Source organism: Heloderma suspectum, chromosome 2 (assembly GCF_057233095.1).
Source record: "Heloderma suspectum isolate Gila_16-S chromosome 2, 16-S_ref, whole genome shotgun sequence".
NCBI classification, from domain to species: Eukaryota; Metazoa; Chordata; class Lepidosauria; order Squamata; family Helodermatidae; genus Heloderma; species Heloderma suspectum.
In genome coordinates, this window is record NC_139459.1 from 247,133,940 (window position 1) to 247,157,453 (window position 23,514).

Here is a 23,514-nt window from a genome sequence, read left to right on the forward strand (position 1 = left end):
CGAGGTTCTCCCCGAGAGGCGGCGGCGGCGGCGGCATGGCGGGAGAGCCTGGGAAAAGCCCCCCAGCTGCCGCCGCCTCCAGCGCTCCTTCCTTGGCCCGGGCGGTCTCGCTGCAGCCGAGGCCGGCCTGATTGGCTTGACAGGGAGGCCGCCGCCGCCGCGGCTGCAGGCTCTGCTCGCCAGCGGCGGGGCGGGCGCAGGAGCGCAGGAGGCGGGAGCTGAGGCGGGGCCGGGGCGAGCGCAACGAGGCGGCGGCGGCGGCTCCGGAGCCAGCGCGCCTGCCCGACCGGCGGCGGCGACGACGACGACAACGGCGGAGACGGAACAGCTCGGGCGGCGAGCCGGCGGAGGAGGGGGTCTCCGGGCCGGGACGGCCGGGCCCCATGGGCGGGTGTGTGGGCTCTCACCACGACTCCTCGGGCAGCCTCAACGAGAACTCGGACGGCACCGGAGGTGAGCCAGGCGGCGGCGCGAAGGGGCTGGGCTTCTCTCGGCCGAGCGGGGAGGCGAAGCGAAGGGAGGCGAGGAGAAGCCGCAGCTGCTGCTCCTCCACGACGAGGAGAGAGGCCGGGAGGGGCCCCCATCCTCCCTCTTCCTCGCAGACTAGTCCTCCCCCTCCCCGGAGGGAGCGCCTCTCTTCCCCCTTCCTGGAGGTCCTTCTTTCAACTTTCCTGAAGTAAACGGGGTGCCAAGCCCTCGCCTAGGGGGTGGGACTCTCCGGGCGGGGGGAGCAGCTTCTTCTGACCTGGAGGGGGCAGAAGAACGAGGTGGAATATTCCCTTTCTCTCCCTCTCCCCCCCCCCCAGCTGTGCAGGTATGGGAAGGGAATTGTTCTCCGTTTGCCCTACAATTCCCAGTCCCTCCATCACCCCCATCACCTTCCCTTAAAAAAGGAAAATCGGTATTCTCCTTTTCTTCTAAATAGTTTTAATTTCTTGAGCTTTTTTTAAAGTGTGTTTAAAACAACAACAACCACCCATTATGTTGTAACCAGCCATGAGCCTTTCTTGAAAGTAGAAAGATGGGATATAAATTCGCTTAAGAAATACATTATCTGGGCCACCAATCTCCCCCTTCTTGACTTAGCTTACTTCCCTCACCCATCATGTTAAAATAAGCATTCTCACAAATGTGGCTTTTCTTAAAACTCCCTTGCTCTCTGGCACTCCTAACACACACTTAGCAGAGAAACACATATTGTGCCAAAGGATGGTATTCTTACTGGAAATAGCCTTCTTCCTTAAAGCAGACTGAACTCAAAAGTTATGGGCGGGTGCAATTAATGTTCTGCCTGTTTTGCAATTGTGCATAGATTAATATGATGATCAAAGCAATGATGATGGGTTCTGTTTTGTTTTCCTTGAGATGATTCTCCTGTCATGTGAAGATAATTTACGGGCTACTTCAGGGTTATGTCCTCTGTTCTATTCCAGTCAAACTGACACATTCCTTTCATCTCTCCCAATTTAAATAATCTGAAATACTCTGAGTGTACCAGATCTTCTTAACTCCATATCTATTTTTTAAAGGGCAAATGATGTGGCAATAGCAAATTTGCATTCTCTGTTCTTTATAAAGATGTTTATTTCGGTCACCATATCACTATTACTCTTTGCAGCGTATTATTGCTTATAGATTTGCTTTGAAAATCTTGGAGCTTGTATTCCGTTGTTAGATGCATTTTTAAGTGCCAGGATGTTCTGGTTCATAAAGCTACTTTATAGAGCAATTGACATTCAGGGATAATATATGTATTGGATAAATTTCTGAATTGTCACTTACATGGCATACATAGAACTTACATGAAAAAAAAATAGATTTCAGTACCTACATCCTGAGTAATGTACAACATTTGAAAGGACCTATTTAATAAATTATCAAAACCAAGGACAGTGGAATATAATGTAAAATGAATCAGGCTTAAATAAAATTAAGTGAAGGCTGTCATTCATCTGAAGCCAGAAGTTGGGCCTTGATAATTCACCATGCCTATGTAATGTTACCCATTGTTAAGAAACTACCACACTACCTAGGTATTATGAGGCGGTGCAAGGTCATAGAAGAAACAGCCTAAACTGTGAATTGCTTTGCTTTTATCTTAACCTTGGGATCTATTGAATTTGGTAGAGTATCAGCAGAACTGTTAGAATTTTTCAGCAGAGGGAGATTCCATTATACTTAATCCCATATCATTATTTTCAATAGAAGTGTGCAGGCTGGACAATCTCAGTGGAACTGTAGAAGCTTCTTGTCCTGGATTTACCTATTAAGGTTTTGTTCATATCTTCCATACACATTGGGCATCGGTGTATTTCAGGGTAAATAGCATACTATGCATGATACATCAGCTGGATTTTCTAGGCTGCGTGTCTGCGCAAATTGTGTACTAGAGAGCAAGCTTGGGGCTCAAAGGATAAATACACTTTAAAGCTATTTCATTGAAATTAGATCTGGCATGATTCTAGTTTGTGATTCTCAGACTTGAATCTTGAATGCATGAATGTTCCTACAGTGTGTGTGTGTGTGTGTGTGTTTGCACAGCAACCTATTTCAGTTTTCCCTATTCTTAAAATAAAAGCAGATATAGTTGAGCCACTCTGCTCAAAATAAGTTTAATGTGCCATAATCTACCAGTCAAGATGTCAAATCTTATTCTCAAAATGTAGAACCTTTCTAACATACATGATTGTGGTAAATGTGCATTCTGAGTAAAAGTCTCTCAAAGGAAGCAGCTGTGTCTTGAAGTTTCATGTGCACTCCTGTTAGAGCACAAGGAACACTCCTACTGAGCTTGAGACTAGTTTACTAGTCCACTAGGTCACTTCTGTCTCTGATTTCATTTACAGTGCCAGATCACAGGATATCGGCTTACAGGTTCCTACAAGTTATTGTGAGATTTTGAGCATTAGGAAAACATTTTTGATGTAGATCTCAAACCAGAAGCAGATATAGCCTGTGCAGTTGCACTGGGCCCTGAGGTAACTAGTTTATCAAGGTTCATTAAGTCACCACTGATCAATGAAGTTCCTGAAATAATTACTTTGTAAGTACTACTATCAAATATACAATATAATGTAGACTTTGAAAGGCATTAAGATCAGCTGGATGTCATAATGCTTATGTTAAGTATGTGGGTATGCTTATGACATAAAATACTGGGATATATCTTTGTCAGACACTGTGGTATACTTTTTGCTGTCTGCAGTTTTCAATAAAAAACATGAATACCATTGGACTTCTTATGGGGAAGTCATTTGTCCAGTATAAGTGAGAGAAGGCATCAGGGTTAATGTGTGTATTGGGTTGCTCTTTGTTTACAAGCAGGCTTGAAGACTGTGTCTGATCCTTTATCTGCCTCACCTGGGTTACAAGGGGTGGAGCATCAACTGAACAGAGTCTGCTTCTCAACCTGCTTAGTAGCTGCTCTATTTGCAAGGAGACCGAAGTCTATGCATGATGTTCACAGGCATGAATTTGGATTCTATCCCAATTATTCCTTCTATCACTATTGCTGTTATATTTGTATGAACTGAGATTCAAAGTTTATTCAGTTTATCGGATCACTGGGTCAAACCTTAGGCACTATGCCTTTTGAAACACTCTCTTCCTAGAAAGCTTTGCTGTACATCATGCGGGCTGTTCTCTTGTGCTGTGGTGATCGAGATTGTTTTGTTTCTGTGCCTGATTCAGTATCAGTTCAGCTTAGTCCAGCATTGCTTAAAGATATTAATTCTCTCTGCTGAAGTGGGCAGTGTCATAGGCTTTGCAGTTGCTCTCCCATCGGGATTTTTGCTGATAAGCCCTTTATTATTCAGATCTGTCTGTTATAGGTTTATCTCCTGTAGAAATTGTGAATGAAGAAAGAAAACAAAGTTCAACAAGGCATTCTGTTACTTTTAGCGAATAGAGAGAAGAGATCCAGCTTCTTGATATATGGGTCTTGTAAGTCATTACAGATTAAACGTTTGGTCTGCAGCTGTCTGCTGCTGCTCTTTCTGACACATGCCTTGCCTGTTCATGGCAAAAAGCTCTCCAACAGTACAGTTTCATTCTTTGTCATCTTGTCTCCTGAAGTATCCTGAGATGACCAATGACAAGTAGTAAGAAATAGAAGCACATAATTGCACACATGGGTAGCATGTTAAAATTACTACTGTAAGTGTAAAGTCTTACTGCAATGTCTAATATTCTGTTATAGCCATAATAAAAATATTGCTAGGCCAAGTATAGCCATTGGGCTATATTTTGGCTGTTTAGAAGAAGAAAAAAGCTTGCATAATTCAGAATAGGAATAGGCAACTTATTCAGTACTACTGATCATGTTGGAAACATATGATGAGTTGGAAGGGCATATTTGCATAAACAACAGCTTTACTTTTCTGTCTCCATGTCAGCCCCTTGATTTCTAATTGTCTCACTGTTGTATGTTCTTGGATGTCCATTCATTTTATAAAATCAAGAAAGATAAAGCTGAGGTCATGATTCCACCCCTAAGACTTCTGTTTCCAAGTTAGCTATGTGGTTCTTCACACCTCCCCCACAAGCTCATATTCTCAAGTGTTATTTTTGATTCTAGCAAAGAAAGCAAGGAAGTTAAATTAGTGCTGTTGTCAAGTGTTTAGTGTTGCTGTAAGTATGCTATATAAATAACAGTTGTATATGTGTGCTCCAACATTTTTCACTTCTGTAATACCATTTGAATGAGATCCAGGGTAAGATTAGAATTGATATAAACTCTTAGGAGTTCTGGAATGTTGAGATGGCCATTTTTAACTCTGCTTGCAGATATTCCCCCACCAAAGAAAGAACCAGAGGGAGCAACTCTATGTCCCCTAAACAGCATCTGGGGGACATAGGACATTTCGGTTTCCTGGCTCCGCATTCAAAGACAAGGCTGTGACCTTGGAGCCAGGAAACTGTGCTCCCTGCCCCCTCGTAGCCTGTGTGGAAAGAACCGCACCGGCAGCCTCTCCGTGCTTGGAAAACAGCATAGAGATGGAGGAAATGAGGCATTCCTGGGGGTGGGAAGGGAAGAGGTCGGGTCAACTGGCTTACGCCCTTTCCTATCGTTGTCCCAGGCTCCTTCCCTCCCCTAAGCCTCTGCTAGACTGGTGAAATTGCCTGTCTAGCTAAAATGCAGCGCGGGAGGCACCTCTCTGCATAGGATACTTGTAAGCCTCCGAATTTGAGGGCTTATGAGCCCCCAGGGTGCAACCCATAGGTTTGTGCCCTGAGTTAGTTATTTCACAAAAGTCCCATGTTTTAGTTTTTCTAAAGGCCAATAATTCAAGGATCAAAGACTCACCTCTCCATTCACAAAGAGCTTCTGAGCCCCTGCAAGTAAAGATTTGAGATTATTGAGCTCTTCCTACCTCCTTCCATAGCAGTGGGGTGGTGGGAGAATGGATTGCCACAATACCAAGGCAGGGGATACTACCAAGAACTATGCCTCCTCTCCCATCATGACTGCTGGATTCTCCTAGCTCCCTCTCTTACAGCTATAGCAAACATTGCCCCTCCCCTATTTTCAGTGAGTTTCTTGGGCCATTTTCTATTTAGGGTAGAGGCCCACCCCCAAAAGAATAGATTTAAGGCTGGCCTTGGATATTATGAAGCTAGTCTTCCACTATGGCAAGCTGACAGTTTTGTCCTAAACTTGAAACACACAAGAGTTATGAAACAAGTGCATTTATCATCTTTCTTTTACCAGAGGGCTGGTCCTGTAGGCTGCAGAACCAAGGCCGATCCTGGGCTAATATCCTTATTCTAGTTGGACTGGCAAGATTATTGGGGGGGGGGGGTCAGTGCAGTACCAGCATATCCCTGGATATATACTGTAAAGGCTGGAAATATATTAAATGCACTTTGGAATCCTTTCAAGATCTTATAAGATGCGTCTTAGGCAAGTAGAGCCCAAGCAATCTGGAGCTGTATAGACAAACTCCCTCGAATTTATCCTGGAAGAAGGAAAGTCACACTTGGTGTAATGAGGGTCTAACAAACAAATTCTCATGCCTTCTAGTGTTGCATTCTAGAGCTGTCAGAGAGGGCTGTTCCTTTAGTACTAGTATAGCAAGGGTTTTAATGCTTAGTGCCCGTGTGTGTGTAGAAGAGCTAGAGATCTGTGCCCCAATTGCTTGACAATGCTGCTAAAACTGCAGTAGAAGTGACTGTACAAAATGTTTGGGTATGAAAATGCCTTCACCGCTTCTCATTTACAGTTAGCTTTGCGCATCTTCTGAATGGGCTACATGTATGTCTCAGAACAGCTGTTGTGCATTATTTATGGTAAAAGAAACTTTCCAGTTTAACATTACATGCTGATGTTACTGTAACTATTGGCATAGTGCTAATTGCCCAATAATATGGGTTCCATTATTTCTTTCTATCTGCTCTCTCCATGTGCTGTTATGTGTTCTTTCAATAAATATGGGCTGTATACCATTAAGAGGAAGCTTAAATGATTAAGGGCACAATCCTATGCATGTTTAAACAGAAAAAGTCCTACAGTTGCAGCTTTCCCCAGCTACCATGGCTGACTGGGGAAAGCTGGGAGTTGTAGGACATTTTTCTGTCTAAACATGCATGGGATTGTGCCCTAAAAGTACTTATTTCCCTGTGGTTTACAGACTCCACCCCAGTTAGGTTTCCAGCAACTCCAGCAATTGTTTTGTATTCATTTTCTATTTGGAACAAGAGAAGTAAATGGACTTTAAAAATCTAGCTGGAGTGGTGGTTTCCAAGTCTTCTGTTCATTGTTAAGCAGATATAATTAAGACAAGGTGTATTAACGGTTTGATTTTACATCTGTTGTTCTGCTCATTTAAAAGCAGTGATGCATTTTCTGTTAGAAAGTGTGTGTTCCTTTATGGCAACAAAGAATAACAATAGTCTTACTTTGAGACTGCAGAGCTGAAAGGAAGCACACTCTGGCCTCTTCCATCAGCCAAAGGACAAAGGACAGTTGGATTATATGGGTTTGGGGGTGTGTGTGTATGTATTAATATAATCAATTGTAAGCCATCGTGAGGATCACTCAATAGAAAGACAGGATATAAATTTTCTAAATAATAAATAATACATGACAGATTAACTACTGCATCATTGATAGAGCAATCCTATGCAGATTTACTCAGAATTAAACTCCATTGAGTTGTGTGGCACTTATTCCCAGATAGGTGTGCATAGGATTGCAGTTTGAGACTGTTGGGAAACCACTGTAGTTTTTCAGAAGTAATAAAAAATGTTAACAGTTCAAGGTTTATGCTGGTGTCATAGCAAAGGCAGTGTGAGAAGGCAAAAGTAAACAATTCATGAATTGTGTGTGTGTGTACAATGAAGAAATAATGAGGCTATTCACATGTAACAGCAAATCATGGACTAATTAACCCATGATTTTCCACAACACATGCCAGGCCCGTTCCACAGCCATTTTGTATATTCAACCCCCAATCAGGGGTTGTTATGTGACGTCTGAACCTGGACACTATAGATTAATCATGGGTTAAACAACCTAACCTAACTACTTATTGTAGGTTAAGTGTGAGTTGTTTAAGCCACGATTAAGCTACCATGTCCAAGTTCAGACATCACATAGCAACCTCCAGTCAACCCTATTGGGGGTTGAATATTCAAAATGGCTGAAGAACGAACTATTAATTAACCCATGATTTGCCACTATTACTTATGAACCAGGGCATTATGATGGTAATCAAGTAGAAATATGGGTACTAAGACTATAACTAGAATCATAGAATAGTAGGGTTGGAAGGGGCCTATAAGACCATCGAGTCCAAATAATCAATAACCAATGTTTCCCAAAGCCAGAACTGTGACTCCACTAAGAATGAGTGAAAGGGTTGTAGGTCCGTGACTTCTAGGTCTAGTAACCTTAGGCTGGAGATGAAAAAGTGCAAAGGCCGAAGAACCACTGCAGTTAATGTAGAAAATGGTGCCACTAGTATAGAAACTGAATAAGCCTGTACATTTTTGTGAATTCAGTGGGCATAGCACAAAAGACCAAAAGTGTTGTAATTTCATAAAGTTCAGGAAACACCTACTTGCTATACTGGCAGCTCTCATATTTACACTAAATTTTAAATAAAAACGTATTCACTAATCCAGTCTTCTTCAACCTGGTGCTGGCTGTGGGTCATAGAAGTTGTAGTTCAACACATCTGGAGGGCACCACATTGGGAGAGGCTGCAGTAATCCATCACATGATGCTAGCAGGAATGAGAGGGTACAGAGTAAAATGCTTGCTTACATGTTCTTGGTGTTTATTGAGTGATAGCTAACATTCCCAATTTACTTTATTATAGATGCAGGCTAGATGCTTAACTGGATTTCAGTCACTGACCATATACCTAGCATTTCAGTCACCGACCAGTCACCGACCATATACCTAGCATGTGAACACCACAGAGAATCCATGAGGGTTCTCTGCAGATAACCATGAACTGTGAACAAATGTCAAGCAACTTGAGTATTTCCTAGAACAAACTGCAGCCATGGACCTGGAAGTGCAAAGCATTTGCACTGCTTAACAGACAGAAATCTGAGGGGGTAGAAGGCAGGAGCATTCCCATTTCTTTCCTTCTAGATGGTAGAACAGTAAAATAAGTCCATTGCCTCTTCCCATGAAGCCATGTATGCAATTAGCAGTTGCAATATGTTACTAATGCCAAAACATAAAATTTATCAAAAGTATCAAATGCAAAGTTAACCCTTTATGCTAGTCAACTATACTACGGTATAATGTGACATGCTCACTGCATTAAGTTATTTTAATGTATTGTTACGATCAGGAGATGTGATGGTCTGTTTCCTCCTGTTTTTCTAGCACATACATAGAATCATAGAATCATATAGCAGTAGGGTTGGAAGGGGCCTACAAGGCCATCGAGTCAAACCCCCTGCTCAATGCAGGAATCCAAGTCACAGCATCCCTGACAGATGGCTGTCCAGCCTCATCTTGAATGCCTCCAGTGTGGGAGAGCCCACTTCCCTAGGTAATTGGTTCCATTGTCGTATTGCTCTAGCAGTCAGGAAGTTTTTCCTGATGTTCAGCCAGAATCTGGCTTCCTGTCACTTGAGCCCATGATTCTGTGTCCTGCGCTCTGGGATGATCGAGAAGAGATCCTGGCCTTCCTCTCTGTGACAACCTCTCAAGTACTTGAAGAGCGCTATCTTATCTCCCCTCAGTCTTCTCAAGGCTAAACATGCCCAGTTCTTTCAGTCTCTCCTCATAGGGCTTTGTTTCCAGTCCCCTGATCATCTTCGTTGCCCTCCTCTGAACCCTCTCCACTTTGTCTGCATCCTTCTTAAAGTGTGGTGTCCAGAACTGGACATAGTACTCCAGATGGGGCCTAACCAGTGCTGATTAGAGGGGAACTAGTACTTCCCGGGATTTGGAAGCTATGCTTCTATTAATGCAGCCCAAAATAGCATTTGCCTTTTTTGCAGCCACATCCCATTGTTGCCTCATATTCAGCTTGTGATCGTCAACAATTCCAAGATCCTTCTCGCTTGTAGTGTTGTTGAGCCACGTATCTCCCATCTTGTAACTGTGCATTTGGTTTCTTTTGAGGACCAGATTAGATGTGACCCATACACACAACTGTTAATTGCATAAATGGCTTTTTAAAAATAAATTGCAGTTTCAGAGGACCCTGGTGTGGAGGCTAAGGGGTAGCTTTAACCCTTCTCCCCTGCTGTGGTCCCAGTCTGGATCAGGACCCTTGTGCCTGCTATCTGCATGGGAGGTGAGCTCCCATTCGTTCCAGTCTGGATCAGAGCCCTAGCAGCAAAGCCCTGATGTTGATTTGTTCCAGTGGGAGCTTTTCTCTGATACAAATAGCAGGGGGGATCCAGATTGGGAGCATAGGAGGGGCGCATGGTTAGTCCCCATATCTCCCATGCCAGGTCCTGATCTGAACTGGGGGCCCTGCAATTTACTTTTTAGAAATCTTTCATGCAGTTGCTAATTGTGTGAATGGCATCTCATTTAGTTTGAGATGCCCTCTAGCCTCAGATTGCTAGAGGGACAGTGGATTGCATTGCCTGGAGGACCTTGGCACTTACCCTTGTAGAGTCCCACCACAGTCCTCTTTGCCCCAGCCCTCTCGTATTGAAAGCAAATATGCTGCTGGCCAAGAGGCACTAATATGCTAATAATGCCTAGCTATCTGGTATAAAAATGTCAGTAACTACAGTGCCATTACCAGTCTACTGCAAATCACCCAGAGCCTTACAGGTAGATCTTGATCTGCCATCTGCCCACCGCTTCCCTGCTGCAATACTGGAAATTGTGAAGGTGGCAAAATCATTAATTATTCTTGGTGGAATGATATACATATTTAAGCATTCATTTCTACATCTGTGAGTCACCTTGGATGGATTAAGTGATTCTTTGTAGCTTGGTGGCTGCATCAAACTTGCCATGTGGGCAGCCAGTGTCAGTAGCATCTTGCCATATAGCAAGGTGAATATTTTCATATATCTGCAACCTGACACTTCTGAATGGTTGTGGAGATGTGGTAAATGCACCTTGCTGGATGCTACGGGCAGGCAGGTCTCCGTATAGTCACCACATGGTATTTACAGGCAGCTCTCTGTGGTGCAAGTGGCCATCTGAATAGCCAAGAACGATCTGAAAAATTACACATTCTTAAAATACCAAAGCATTTTTTTCTTTAAAACTCATACTCACATAAGACCTTGTTTATTTCCTATTTGTAACAGTTAAACTTTATTACTCGGTCACTTTTACTGAAACAGTGATATTGTAAGGTCTTTTTGAGAGTGGATTCCACATGTGTGTAATCTGAAACATCTGTGATTTGCTAGGATCTAACAAAATCTTGCTAATATTTTTCTCAGTTACATTAACTGGAACACTGTCTTTTAAGAGTGAATGGATGGTCAGTATATTGAACTCTTCATAGTATTCAATACAGAGAGATGCTATAAACCACTCTCTAAAACAAAAATGAATACAAGACAATTCTGTGGAGAATGAAAGATGATTGTTTTCTGAAAAACATTTTAACTTTGACATAGAAGTGTCCCTCCTTGATGAAGGAGCGAGAAGAAAGAAGCTATACAGAGAACATAGAAGTCTGAAAATATTACTATTTTCTATGTTCTTCTGCCCTGACCACAGTAAGCCAGCAGGGTTATGAATGCGGTGAATGTCTGCCACAAATCTCCCTCCGGCAGGTATGGAGGATTGCTCCGTTCATGTGGTTTAAATGTTATATTCAAACAAATTTAAAGCTTTATGTGGTAATTATTTTTATTGGAACGCTTGTAAAAATTTACTTCCCTTACATTGCTTGTTTAACTTTAAGAAAGAAAGGGGAAAAAAAAAGGAAGGCACTGAAAATTGCTGACACACTAATTTTAGCACAAAGAACTGTGCCTGATATGCCATGGTTGTCCACTCAATGAATTTTATGAAACAACACATCTTAAGAAATTGGAAGTGTTCCATGGAAAAATAAAGCACTGGAAAATTTTCTGCCAGACATCACTGCCTTCACCCCTGACCTGTAATAGTAATAGTTGTCTATATTGCAGGGTTGTCATAAGCTACACTGTTTCAGACCCTGCCTTAATATGCAATATGAGGTTAACAGCACTGGAAAACACTGCAGGTTTGTTGTCAGCTACATTCTCAGTCTCAGCCTAACCCTCAACCTGTAACATTCAGAGTGAACTATACTGCAGGACTGTCCCAGCTACAGGCCTCTCCAACCTGCAATATGGGAATAATTACTTGCATTGGCATGGCTATTTTTAAAACATTGAACCACTTTTTAAACCTACATTTGTTTACACAAAATAAGATCTGGGTTAGAGCACAAGCTCCCCTTTTTGCTGCTACCATTTCAAGGTATAGACACTGTTGCCCAATCATAGCTACATTAAAAATTTTGATTTCTCTGTTGATTTCTGTGGTCAGCCCTCACTTATGCCCTGGGACATTTAAAAATGGCTTCTCGATGTGGATCAGGAAATGGCCTATCTAGACAATGAGATGGTTCTCACTGATATTTTCCAATCTGTGTGGTTCTCAAATTATTAGACTTCTTTCCACATTATGGATTTCCTGTAACTTGAAATGTGGGATTGAAAATAGGTTATCAAATATACATGAGGAAAACATAATATAGTGATTTTTTTAAAAATCGGCTTTCTTTCAGTGAAGGATTTTCTTGCTCAAGTTGTCAAAGGCTAAAATATTGGCAGCCTTTGTAAATGGTGTGGTATTATGCCATGGCATCTGTGGCAGTAGATGTAGAGCACAAACCGATTATGAGATACAGAATCATAAGAACTATGATACTGGTCCAGACCAATGGTCCATTTAGCCAAAATTGTGCCAACCAGATAGCATTGGGACTCTGTAAGTGATTGAAGATTTGAGGCACAATTAAACAGGATTATTGGGACGCTGCATCAAAATAGTTGCTATTTATTTTGACTGGTAACTAAATAGTTAATTATGTATAAACATCAGACCCTATAGCAGGGCTGGGGAACTTATTTTGGCCCGAAGGCTCTAAACAAGCATGCCAGGTTCTGCATGCCAGCAGGGGGCAGGGCCACCTCAACGCTGGCATGCGCTCCTGACACACTTGTCCCCATACACACACTCATGCACAGCCACACACCCATGACTCAGCCAGTGCCTGGACAAGTCACTCCTCAAAGAGCTGGCTGAGTTGTGCACTTCATCCCTCCTCCCCTTCCCCGACTGGGGAAGGCAAGAGAAGGACAAAGGAAACTCAGCCGACACCTTGAGTACTGGCAGAGTTGCAGGCCAGCTTCACTGCCCACTTCCCCTTCCCCAGTTGAAGAAGACAAGGGAGGAGCAAAACTGAGCTGTGGCCTTGAGGGGCACTTCTTGAGGCTGTGGCTTGGATGCTCTCCTGTGCCTTCTCCCTTCTCTGAGGGGAGAGGGGATTCAGGGAGAGGAGGGGCTTTGCCCAAGGAATCCGCAGGCCAGATGGGGCAGCCTGGTAAGCTGGATTTGGCCCATGTGCGAGAGCTTGCTTCCCTATCTCTGTTGTATGGTGTATCTAGATCCAGTCCTGTACGATATTGATGAATATATTCTCATGAGTCTCATCTTGGCAGGCAAGTATTTTGTGGAAGTTGTCAAGTGTATGGTTTAAGGGTTCTCATTATGTTTATGTTACGATCATCAGGATGGTTTATCTTCCCAGTGGCCAGTTTACTCAGCAATTCCCGGTCTGGGATTTGGGTGTGGGGGCTGGGGATTTAGTTTTGCTTCATAAAACTTCAAATGCTGGTGAAATCGGATTGGCTGTGAGGACGTGGATGTTAATTCATTGGCAAATCAGTTCTATCCTGTCCAAAAATTACCTATGGAGGATAGAATGAAGAATGATAGTATTGAAAACACAATACAAAAAAATAAGGAAAGCTGGAAGGTCTGTTGTTAATCCAGGAGCATTCTGCTTCAGAGTTCACCTGGAAAGCTTCCTTTTCATTTTAGAGAGGTATTTTGTAAACCCTGTTTGCTGAAAAAGTAAGAAGGACCTCATTCATGTCTACTGAAGATGCTGCTTGTAGTTTAGTATTCATCCCAGCTATGCATTTAAAAAGACGACCCAAAAAGAAACCTCAATTCTGTTATCATTGTCAACATATCATTTTAAAATGGCAAATTTAAAACAGCATGTAATTCTAACACTTTATTGTTCAATACGTTCCAAGTATTAAGCAGTTATTTCAGTCAGTTGCATACAACATACGCTGCACTGAGGACTCCCTAGACCTCTTTTGAAAGCCCAGTAGAAATAGAGAGATCACTACATAGCATCCTCAAATGTATTTGATGCAGTCCACTCAGGTATATTATTTGGAAGCCAGTCTGTCTTGCTCTTGACAGTAAAACACCTTCAGGTCTAGAGAGCGAGGGAAGACAGCTGTTCTGGCAATAGAATCACTAATGCACTTATGAAGGAGAAAGAAAAGGGTACTAAATGTGACAGTATGCGGAGACATTAAAGTTGAACGCCAGCTGCGTGCCTAATTTTAATATACTCTTGATCACACAGTGTTATATCCTGAAGTGCTTAATAATTGGATCTTTGGGTTTTGTCCCTTTTTTATCTTGTGAGTGTTATATGATTCATTAACCCAGAGGAATTTTTTTGCTTTTGTTGGTTAAAGGAGTAATTTAGAAATCATAGAATTTGGGGGTTACAGTGATCTGGTGGATCTAGTCCAGCCTCCTGCTCTGGAGAAGGACTAGATGATCCATTGTATTACCTCCCTACAGAGGTGGCAGTTTTGGGAGGTGCAGAGTCCGCTTTATTTCTCTCAGGACCATTCTTGCTTCCTCTCCAAGAACTGCAGACTAAGTCACTTCCTCTTCAGGACTGCATGCTTTTACTATTGTAAGGAAAGCTAGGAAAGTGAATATGTTTTTCCTGACTTAAGATGTATCTATTAAAGTTTCAAGAGCCTTGGTCTAGTGTAGGGGTTCCAAGTGAAATAAAGGATTACTTTCAAATATTTGAACAGAATTCAGAAATATTACAATGTCATCTTGATATATAAAGGCCAGTCTGTTATCAATTTCCTATTGCATTTATTGAGTGTGTGTGAGGATGCTTGGTTCATTTTCTGGAGCAATAACATAAGGAAATATTATTTAATCTCTTTTGATGAGACACAGATTGGTGGGAAAGGTCTAATTTTACAGTATCCCCAGGTAAATCCTTTCGCAAATAAAATATGTTTGGACTTATATTATACACTGTTGAGGGCCAGTGTTATGAAAATACATGTATCCTGATTTCCTGCAAACATTCTGAGGCTGTTTATGGCATAGGTCCCCAACACAGCACCTATCACATTCTCCAATCCCCCCTTCAAAAATTATTTTTAATTAAAAAAACCTTGAAAACATTAGGGCGCCAGGTTCTCCTTCCTGTTCCTGAACCTGCCACTGATCAGTTGTTCGGTGGGCAGGAAGAGAAGGAAAGAGTAGAATACTTTGTTCTATTTGCACTTATTAGCATTAGTCCTAATGTGCACTTGCGCAAATTCTCCAGTGCACATTAATTAATGCAAATTAGCCCCATTGTGAATGAGCACAAATCCCCTCCAAAAGTGAAAAAGCAGTCCGTGGAATCCATGAGACTTGGAAAAAGCCAGTCCACTGAGGAATCCACAGGTTGGATTCATAGAAATCTGAACTCATCTGAATCCATTGCACATTTCTCCAACATCCCTACTCTAGCCTTGCTCTTTCTCTCACTACTTTCCCCCTCCCTCCCAGTCCCTAGCCTTGCTCTTTCTCTCCCTCTAACCTCTTTCTTTTGCTGTTCCTTCCTCCTCCCAGCTCCTAGCGTTGCTTTTTTCCCCCTCTCCCGCCCCAGACCCTTTTCTCATTCTTCACACACATAGAGCTCCTTCCCAGGCAGGGGTTCTAATGGCAGAGGAGGGGGAGGTAGGAGTGCGAGGTGGGGAATGGAGTGGTTTAGTCTGGGGTCGAGGTAGGGCAAACCTTTTCTTTCTTTTTGGGACTGGGGGCATTTTCCTTTCCTTTGGGGTTGGGGAAAGGCATGTGTGTGCACAGATAGGATAAACAGAGAAATCTTATGCAGGCCTACTCAGAAGTAATTCCCACTGAGTACAATGTAGGCATGTATAGGATTGCAACTTTAAATGGGTATTTTGTTGTGCTTCTGTGGGGTCAAATACGTGGATTGGCTTTGGAGTTCAGAACCTTCTTCTGCTTGTACTCAGTTTCTTGAGCAAATTACTTGTCTTTTGACTAGCCAGGTTCCCAGGGCATCTTTTATGTGCCTAGCCACATCTTCTGTGGGAGCCATTTTGTGGTGGCACCCACAGCAATTTCTCAAATTCCCAACTGTGCCTATGGGTCCAAAAAGGTAACGGACCTCCTGTCATAGAGAATGCATGTGTTCAGGGTTTTCTTTTCTTTTCTTTTCTTTTCTTTTCTTTTCTTTTCTTGGAATGTAACTTCAGTTGGAAGCCTGAATTGTTTGGATCAACTTCTGCCATTCCAGATGTTTCTTACATACCATGAATTTCTTTGGCAGTCTTCCGTTTATTCTTTTTTCATTAATGGTTTAACAACCACAAGAACTTAGAGTGATATGTTGACATAGTTTTATTTGTCAGCATCTTTCGACTGGTATTGGTATTTCGATTGGTATTTCTTCATGTCAAAGATAGGATCTTGAATTTGGCAGTGTGGGGTTTTCATTAATCAAGTTGACTACTTCGTTTCCTGTGTCTCCACTGACATCAACAGCTATAGAATTCAAACTCATGTATGTTAGGTTTGTGATGAGTAAATCTCATCCCGGTCTATTAATATTGATAAAGTTACTGCTTTAAAGCAAGTTTTGTAATTTATATTTGTATGTATTGTCTTTTCAGCTGTAGTAGCAAGTTGTGTGTGTAAGTAATTTTGTTTCCATTTGCAGAAAGGGTGTGGCAGTCAAAATCCTTTCCAAAACCCAAGAACTTTACAATGGCTTATAAATATGTTGTTAGCTTTTTAAAATGTATTTTTAAGAGTATGTCCATTCTATCCCATCAAGTTATTTCATCATAGCTAAGTAGTTCTTTGAGCAGAATGATTAATGTATGTAGGTTGTTCAGTATCTGCAGCAATCAAATCTGAGCTCTTGTGTGATGAATTTTTCTCTAATCTTTTGACTGGAATATTACAATAATTGTCCATATATTTTTTTTAAATTAGGATGCTTAGAGGATTATAGATGCCACTAAATTCTGTGGAGAATTTAAAAAAAAAACACCTGCTCATCATATGCTGCCAGCATATTCTCTGATAATAGCTTTAGCAGTGACAGAATAATCCCTCCTAATATTTTTTCCCCAACATTGCAGAAAAATCCAGTGTTTCTCTGGTATTTTATTTATTTACAATATTTATATACTGCTTCTCATCATAAGATTTCGGAGTGGTGAACAACATAAGAATAAAACCATGGTTAAAAGAGTTAAAAGTGAAAACATTTTTAAAAAGACAAATCCCAACGAAGTGGAATTCAACAACCCATGGCTGGTCATGCAAGGAAGGCCTCTTGAAAGAACAACATCTTCAGGAGGTGCCGGAAAGAACACAATGTTGGCGCCTGCCTGACCTCTAAAGGCAAGGAATTCCACAGGAAGGGGGCCACCACACTGAAAGCTCTTCTCCTGGTGGACTCCAACCGGGCCATAGGTCCATGTGGAACCACCAGGAACATGCCCTCTGATGACCTCAGTGACCAGGCAGGTTGGTAGGGAAGGAGGCGCTCTCTCAGGTATCCTGGTCCCAAGTTGTTTAGGGCTTTGTACACTAGTACTAATACTTTAAACCTGGCCCGGTAGCAGATAGGCAGCCAGTGCAGTTCCTTCAGCAGAGGAGTTACACGCTGAAAAGGGGCAGCTCCCGACAACAGCCGAGCTACTGCATTCTGCACTAGCTCCAGCTTCCGGACCAGCCTTAAGGGCAGCCCCACATAGAGCGCATTGCAGTAATCCAGTCTTGAGGTTACTAATGCCTGTACCACTGTGGTCAAGCTATCCCTGGCTAGGACAGGCCGTAGCTGGAGAACCAGCCGAAGCTGGTAAAAGGCACTCCGAGCTGCTGCAACCACTTGGGCCTCCAGCGACAATGATGGATCTAGGAGTACCCCCAGACTATGGATCTGATCTTTCAGAGGGAGTGCAACCCCATCCAGAACAGGCAGTGAGCCCATCTCCTGGACCCGGGAACCACTCACCCACAGGGCTTCCGTCTTGCCAGGATTCAGCTTCAGTTTATTGGTCTTCATCCAGCCCATCACTGAGTCTAGGCACTGATACAGGACTTGCACAGCCTCTCCTGATTCAGATGTCACAGGGAGATAGAGCTGCGTGTCATCAGCATACTGATGGCATTTAGCTCCAAATCCCCTAATGACCACTCCCAGCAGCTTCATATAGATGTTAAACAGCATTGGGGACAGGATGGTACCCTGCAGCACCCCATAGCTTAATTGCCAAGGGGCCGAGGAATAGTCACCCAATGTTACTCTCTGAAATCGGCCCTGTAGGTAGGATCGGAACCAGTGTAGCACAGTGGTAGTTGGGCTATACGTTTTAAATATGGTAAGCATATTATACAAATCACTGACTTGCATGTAGCTGTTTGGCAGTTCTCTCTGCAGTGTGGGAAATCATTCTGTGTTGACGCTTTAAAAGTAACACTACTCAGGCTGGTAGAGGTACATGTAAGAGCATTCCAGTATACCTCTGAAGGGTTTCAAAGGGTTTCCCCTTTGCACTGTATTCCTGAACATGTTTTCTCAGAAGTAAGTCCTATTTAGTTCAGTGAGACTTACTTCCAGGTAAGAATGCATAGGACTGCAGTCTTGCTTACATAAATCCACCAATCTTGTAAACTGAGCTAAATTGAGCAGAATTGGATTTTTAAAAATCCCTGCTTTTCTTTCAGTGCTTAGACCCAAATTCCAAGGCAGTATTTTTTAGTATATTGACCAAGGAACAAATAATCTACACCAGGTGTGGACACCTGTGGCCTTCCAGATGTTTTGGCCTAAAACTCTGTATCATCCCTCAACATTAGCTATGCTGGCTAGGGCTGATGGAAGTTATAGGCCAAAACATCTAGAGGGCCAACTGTTGCCACCCCCTGTTTTACGTGATTTATTTATGGAAGTAATTAATCCACTTATGCCTAAATTATTTTGAAATATAAACAGTAGATAAAAGTTCAGAAGCAACCTTCATAGGTTGCTCTTTGAAGTTTTCTTGTCTTCTAACCCTTGGTAGGTAAAAGGGAATGTTTGCTTGTCCAGTCATTTGTCTGGTTTGGGCAAATGTTGAAGTTTAATGGCAAGGAAATAAGTGGCCTCTGTCATCCTTTTTGTTGGGCATAACAGTTTAAGAAAAACAGAAAATTCAGATCATATGTAAAATATAGAAATTAAAGTTACCCCTCCTGTCCTGAACAGCCATTAACATCCAGCCCAAACAAAGATTTAGAATGCTTCTGGGAAACATGCAGGGTTGACCTTGATGAATCTCTAGAGGAATAATATTCCACAGTGAGAGACAGCCATTGACCATAGCTGTCTATGTTCGTTGTGGTTTGAACTTAGCAGTACAGTCTAGAAGGCGATATTAATGTAAGAGCTATTAATTTCATATCTTTTAGCATCATATTTTGTGATCTGCCAGACACCCATCCTTTAGTAAGCCAGGTTCTCATAATGCAAAAGCAGAGTTACGTTTGAAAGCATAATGCCTGTCATTTTGCTGAAATATTCCCTTCATTGGTATATATAGGTCATTTTGCACAGTTCTTGCAATAAAGGGATAATGTCAATATACTTGCATCCTGTGATGATACGTTTTCATTTGTGGTGGAAACATGTCCCTGAATTCATGTGAGGGCTTTCATGTTAAAGAGAAACATCCAAAGTGCATGCAGTGCTCATGGATTTTGAGGACCGTGGTATATTTCAATATAGTTAACATATTAAATTCAACTTTATATATGATTAACTGCATAGCTCTGCATGAATAAACTCAGTACTAATTGGAGTCTTGTTGGCAAATTGAAGGATAAAAGTAATGTAACAGTCTGTGGAAATATTACATGTTCATAGACACCTGTAATTTTACTAGCTGCCTAATGCATGTATTGGTAGTCATGTAGGGTGACCACTTAACACATCACCCAAAAAGAAGACAAAAGATAGAATAGTTTTGCATAGATATGATAATTTGGAAGGAATCACTCTAATTTAAATAACAGGTGGTCAGTCCGTGGTCCTGAGAGGCCTTGGCTGCAACCTGCCATGGGTGCCCAAGTCCCTGTGAAATTCTCCCTGGACCTCCAACACTCTGCTCTTTGGTTGGCTGGGGGGAGATTGTGACGAGGAAGAGGAACACCGAAATGGTACTTCCTGACTGCCATCTTCTCCATATAAATCATGCTCTCCCTAGCCCACCACACAGCTGTTTGGGCTGGGGTAGCACAATTGTGATGACAAGGAGAGCATGTGGGGAGAGTCATTCCTATGCACCCTCCTGTCCAGCTAAATCACATTCCAGCCAGCCCGCCAAAAACTTGTTTGGTGCCAGAGCACGATTGGGATAGAGAGGAAGGTGCATGAAGACACTCATTCGTATATGTCATTTAAATTGTCCCCGTCCCATCCCCCAAGCTGATTGGTGCTGAGTAAAGGAATGTACTATGACATTTCAGTATGCAGGGATGAGGGGTTTAAAACTCTCCATCCCTGCACACTGAGATGGAGGTGGGGAGAGCATGTGTCTGTCATGGGGAAAGGGTGTGTGTGTGTATGTGTGAGAGAGAGAGAGAGAGAGGCTAGGCTAGGCTAGGCTAGGCTGCGTGCATGTGTGTTGCATGTGAGAGAAAGTGGGGTGTGAGGGGGACACTGCCCAGGTCACACGCACTAACACCTTTGGCCATGCCCATTTCCATGTGTGATCCTGGAGAGCAAAAAGGTTGCTCTCCTGATTAAAACAGAAATACAATACATCTCACCATAGTGTGTCATCAGCAGTCAGCTCCTGTGATACTAATACTGTGCCAGCTGCACTGGTTTCCAGTGTGTTTCGGAGCCCAATGTAAAGTGCTGGTTTTAGTCTTTAAGGCTTTAAATAATTTGTGCCCAAGTAACTTGAAGGACTGCATTCACCTGTACCAGCCTGCTCATACTTTGAGGTAATCAACAAAGGTCCTTCTCACTTGCCTTCCACCAAAGGCAGTTAAGTTGGTGAGTATGAGAAAGGGGGCCTTTTTGATCGTACACATACACACATCTCTTAAATGAGCTTCCATTGGGGGTTCATCTGGCCCTTTCTTTGCGGGTCTTCAGAGTTCTTGAAGACCTACCTATTTTTGATGGCCTTAATCTTGGGGTTGCTAGTTTTATGCTTGTTGATTGTAACTGAGGGAGGTGAGAGGGGAAACAGGTCCATCCCACCAGCCCTGCTGAAAGAATACGTAAAATTCTTCCTTTTCCCTCCTCCTCCTTTTTTTCCTTGTGTGTCATGTCTTTTACATTTTAAGTCTGCAGACAGGGAGCCTTTTTGGCTATTCAGCTATTTCAGGTATAAATAAATTTTGCTAAAAGTTCTGATTCCTTTTTGCTTTCAAAATAAAACTGGTCAAAATTCCTACACTTTAAGGCACCTTTTAATATAAATTAGCATGAAACTAGCATGTAGATGATCATGATCACAAGCAAAAAGCTAGATGCGCCTGATCTCATCTGATCTCGGAAGCTAATCAGGGTCAGCCCTGGTTACTACTTGGATGGGAGACTGCCTGGGAATCAGGCTTCCTGCACTGAGCAGGGGGTTGGACTCGATGGTCTTGTAGGCCCCTTCCAACCCTATGATTCTATTATCTATGTCTGCTTATCTAACACATGTGTGGAAGAACGTCTTGTTGTGTGTTTTCGATCAAATACCTAAACAGAAAATGATAGTGTGTTAAGTGGCTCTATATTAAATGCCAGTTCTTAAATATTTGCCCTAGAGGCACCTAAATAGTTTTGTACTCTTGTGGCAGTAGACGAATACTAAACTAACATGAATTAAGGCAGCAGGTTATCTAGTGGGCCAGATATAATGGCTGAAATGTGTGCTTACTTTAAGAATATTTAAAATCTATTTCTGCTTGGTAGAAGATTCATGTAGTATTTTGAAACCAATGGAGTTGTTTTGCATTTAGGTTTGGTATGCCGTTTTATTCTTTGCATACTGTTATCTGTGCAGATAATGAAAATATTTTCACATGCTGCAAAATTTATACAAAGATGTTAAATAAATCTTATTCGACTGCTCTTTGATAGCATAACACATTTTAATTAATGTAAAGAATGGAGGTGATGGATTTTTGTTGCCCCTTTTTAATGCTTCAAATTAACATGACTTGAAGATAAACAGCAAGTAATTAATTAAACTCATTTAATATGCCTAAACAATTCCATGTCAAGAAAGTCTGATCCAGATTTTCCTAATTTCCTTAATGTACCAGTAGCTCTTATCTCACATTGCGAGGTACTTATGATACACAAATGTGGGCGTAAACTCGTATTACTTTCTAGTCTGAGATGGATTAATCAACGGTTCAGACACTAATTATGAAAACTTCTACTTTTATTGTTTAAATGTTATTAAATCCTGCAAGTCCTTTCAGAAAAGCAAGAGCCAGAGAGCAAATTGTGTGTGCTGAAGACCTAAACATGTTCTCTCTGAAAAATTTCCCCTTCTTATTCAGACTGTTAGCCTGCCAGATTGGTTATCATATCTGCAAGTCTGGGAAGATAAATCCTGCCTTGACTATCTAAACTGATGCTCATTTTATACCTAATGATATCATTTTTCTCCCCTCTCTCCCTCTTTCTCTCTTGTTTGATTGAGATTGTATAATGATAAATCAAGATTATAATTTTTAAAAAGGTTCCGCTGAAAAAGAACTGCCTCATGATATGTCAAATATTTTGCAGTTGTTTCAGTCTACATTTTCCTGTGTTTCATAAGGGAAATGGATAATCAAAACATATTAGAGAAGTTTTTCATCATGTCAGTGCAAAATATAGTCCACAGAGGGTATCTTTCATAGCATAGTACCATGGCTTGTATTGTTTGAGTAGTCCATTGTATATAGAATCTCATGGCACACTGGGGAGAAACATATCAGTCTTTACCACATTGCAGCACTGAAATACCTTTTCTTGCTCTAAATTGTTACAGTGCCTCTAATTACATTATGTTTTCATAATTTAAGCCTGTCCACACAGCTGTTTTGATTTTTCTTTATGCAAAATAAGTCTTCTGTCTCAGAATAGTGTGATCCTTTGGTCATTATCTTTGTCCTCAACCATTCTTTCCAACTCCTGAAAGCCTCACTTTTTCAGACTTCTCTGCACATTGTAATAATTGGAATGAAGCTGTCTCCATGAATTCAGGCATGCTTCAGTTTAGTAGGAGAGGGACTGTTAAATTCTGCTACTTAAAAAAAAATCTTAATCCTTTAGCATATGTATACGGATATATGCTACTTGCACAAAAAGATAGTTGCTAATAGAGCTGAGATTGACATGGCATAGCCCTGCCCACAATGGGATGTACTGGCACCCGTGATGTACTACTTCTGGGGGTGTGACCTGCTCCTTCCAGAAATGAGTGTTTCTGGTCATTTCGGTGCTTGCCCATGGAAGCTCTACATAGCGACTGTCAATTTATGTGTAGAGCTGGCCGCCCGCACATCACTGCCGGCGTGCCTGGGCCACCCATGCAAGGATTCTGTTGGATTCAGCCCAATGAAACTAACTTGTTTTCCAATTTATATAAGCTGGGCACAGCAACCCTACACTCTCCAAAGGAGCGCTCCAGTATCTGAGCATTCCAAAAATGGAGCTACGAAGGCAGCTCCTTGGTCTCTCTGTC

The 23,514-nt window shown here is 42.0% G+C and overlaps 1 protein-coding gene across 1 annotated transcript in view; it reads left to right on the forward strand.

Annotated features, from left to right (window-relative positions):
• Positions 1-213: 213 nt before the first annotated feature.
• UBTD2 (ubiquitin domain containing 2) overlaps positions 214-23,514 on the forward strand; it is an 81,349-nt gene continuing 58,048 nt past the window's right edge. The window contains exon 1 of the mRNA XM_084838687.1: positions 214-453. Within this exon, the coding sequence (XP_084694813.1) occupies positions 384-453 (70 nt within the window). The 5' untranslated portion in view covers positions 214-383. The remainder of the gene's footprint in view (positions 454-23,514) is intronic.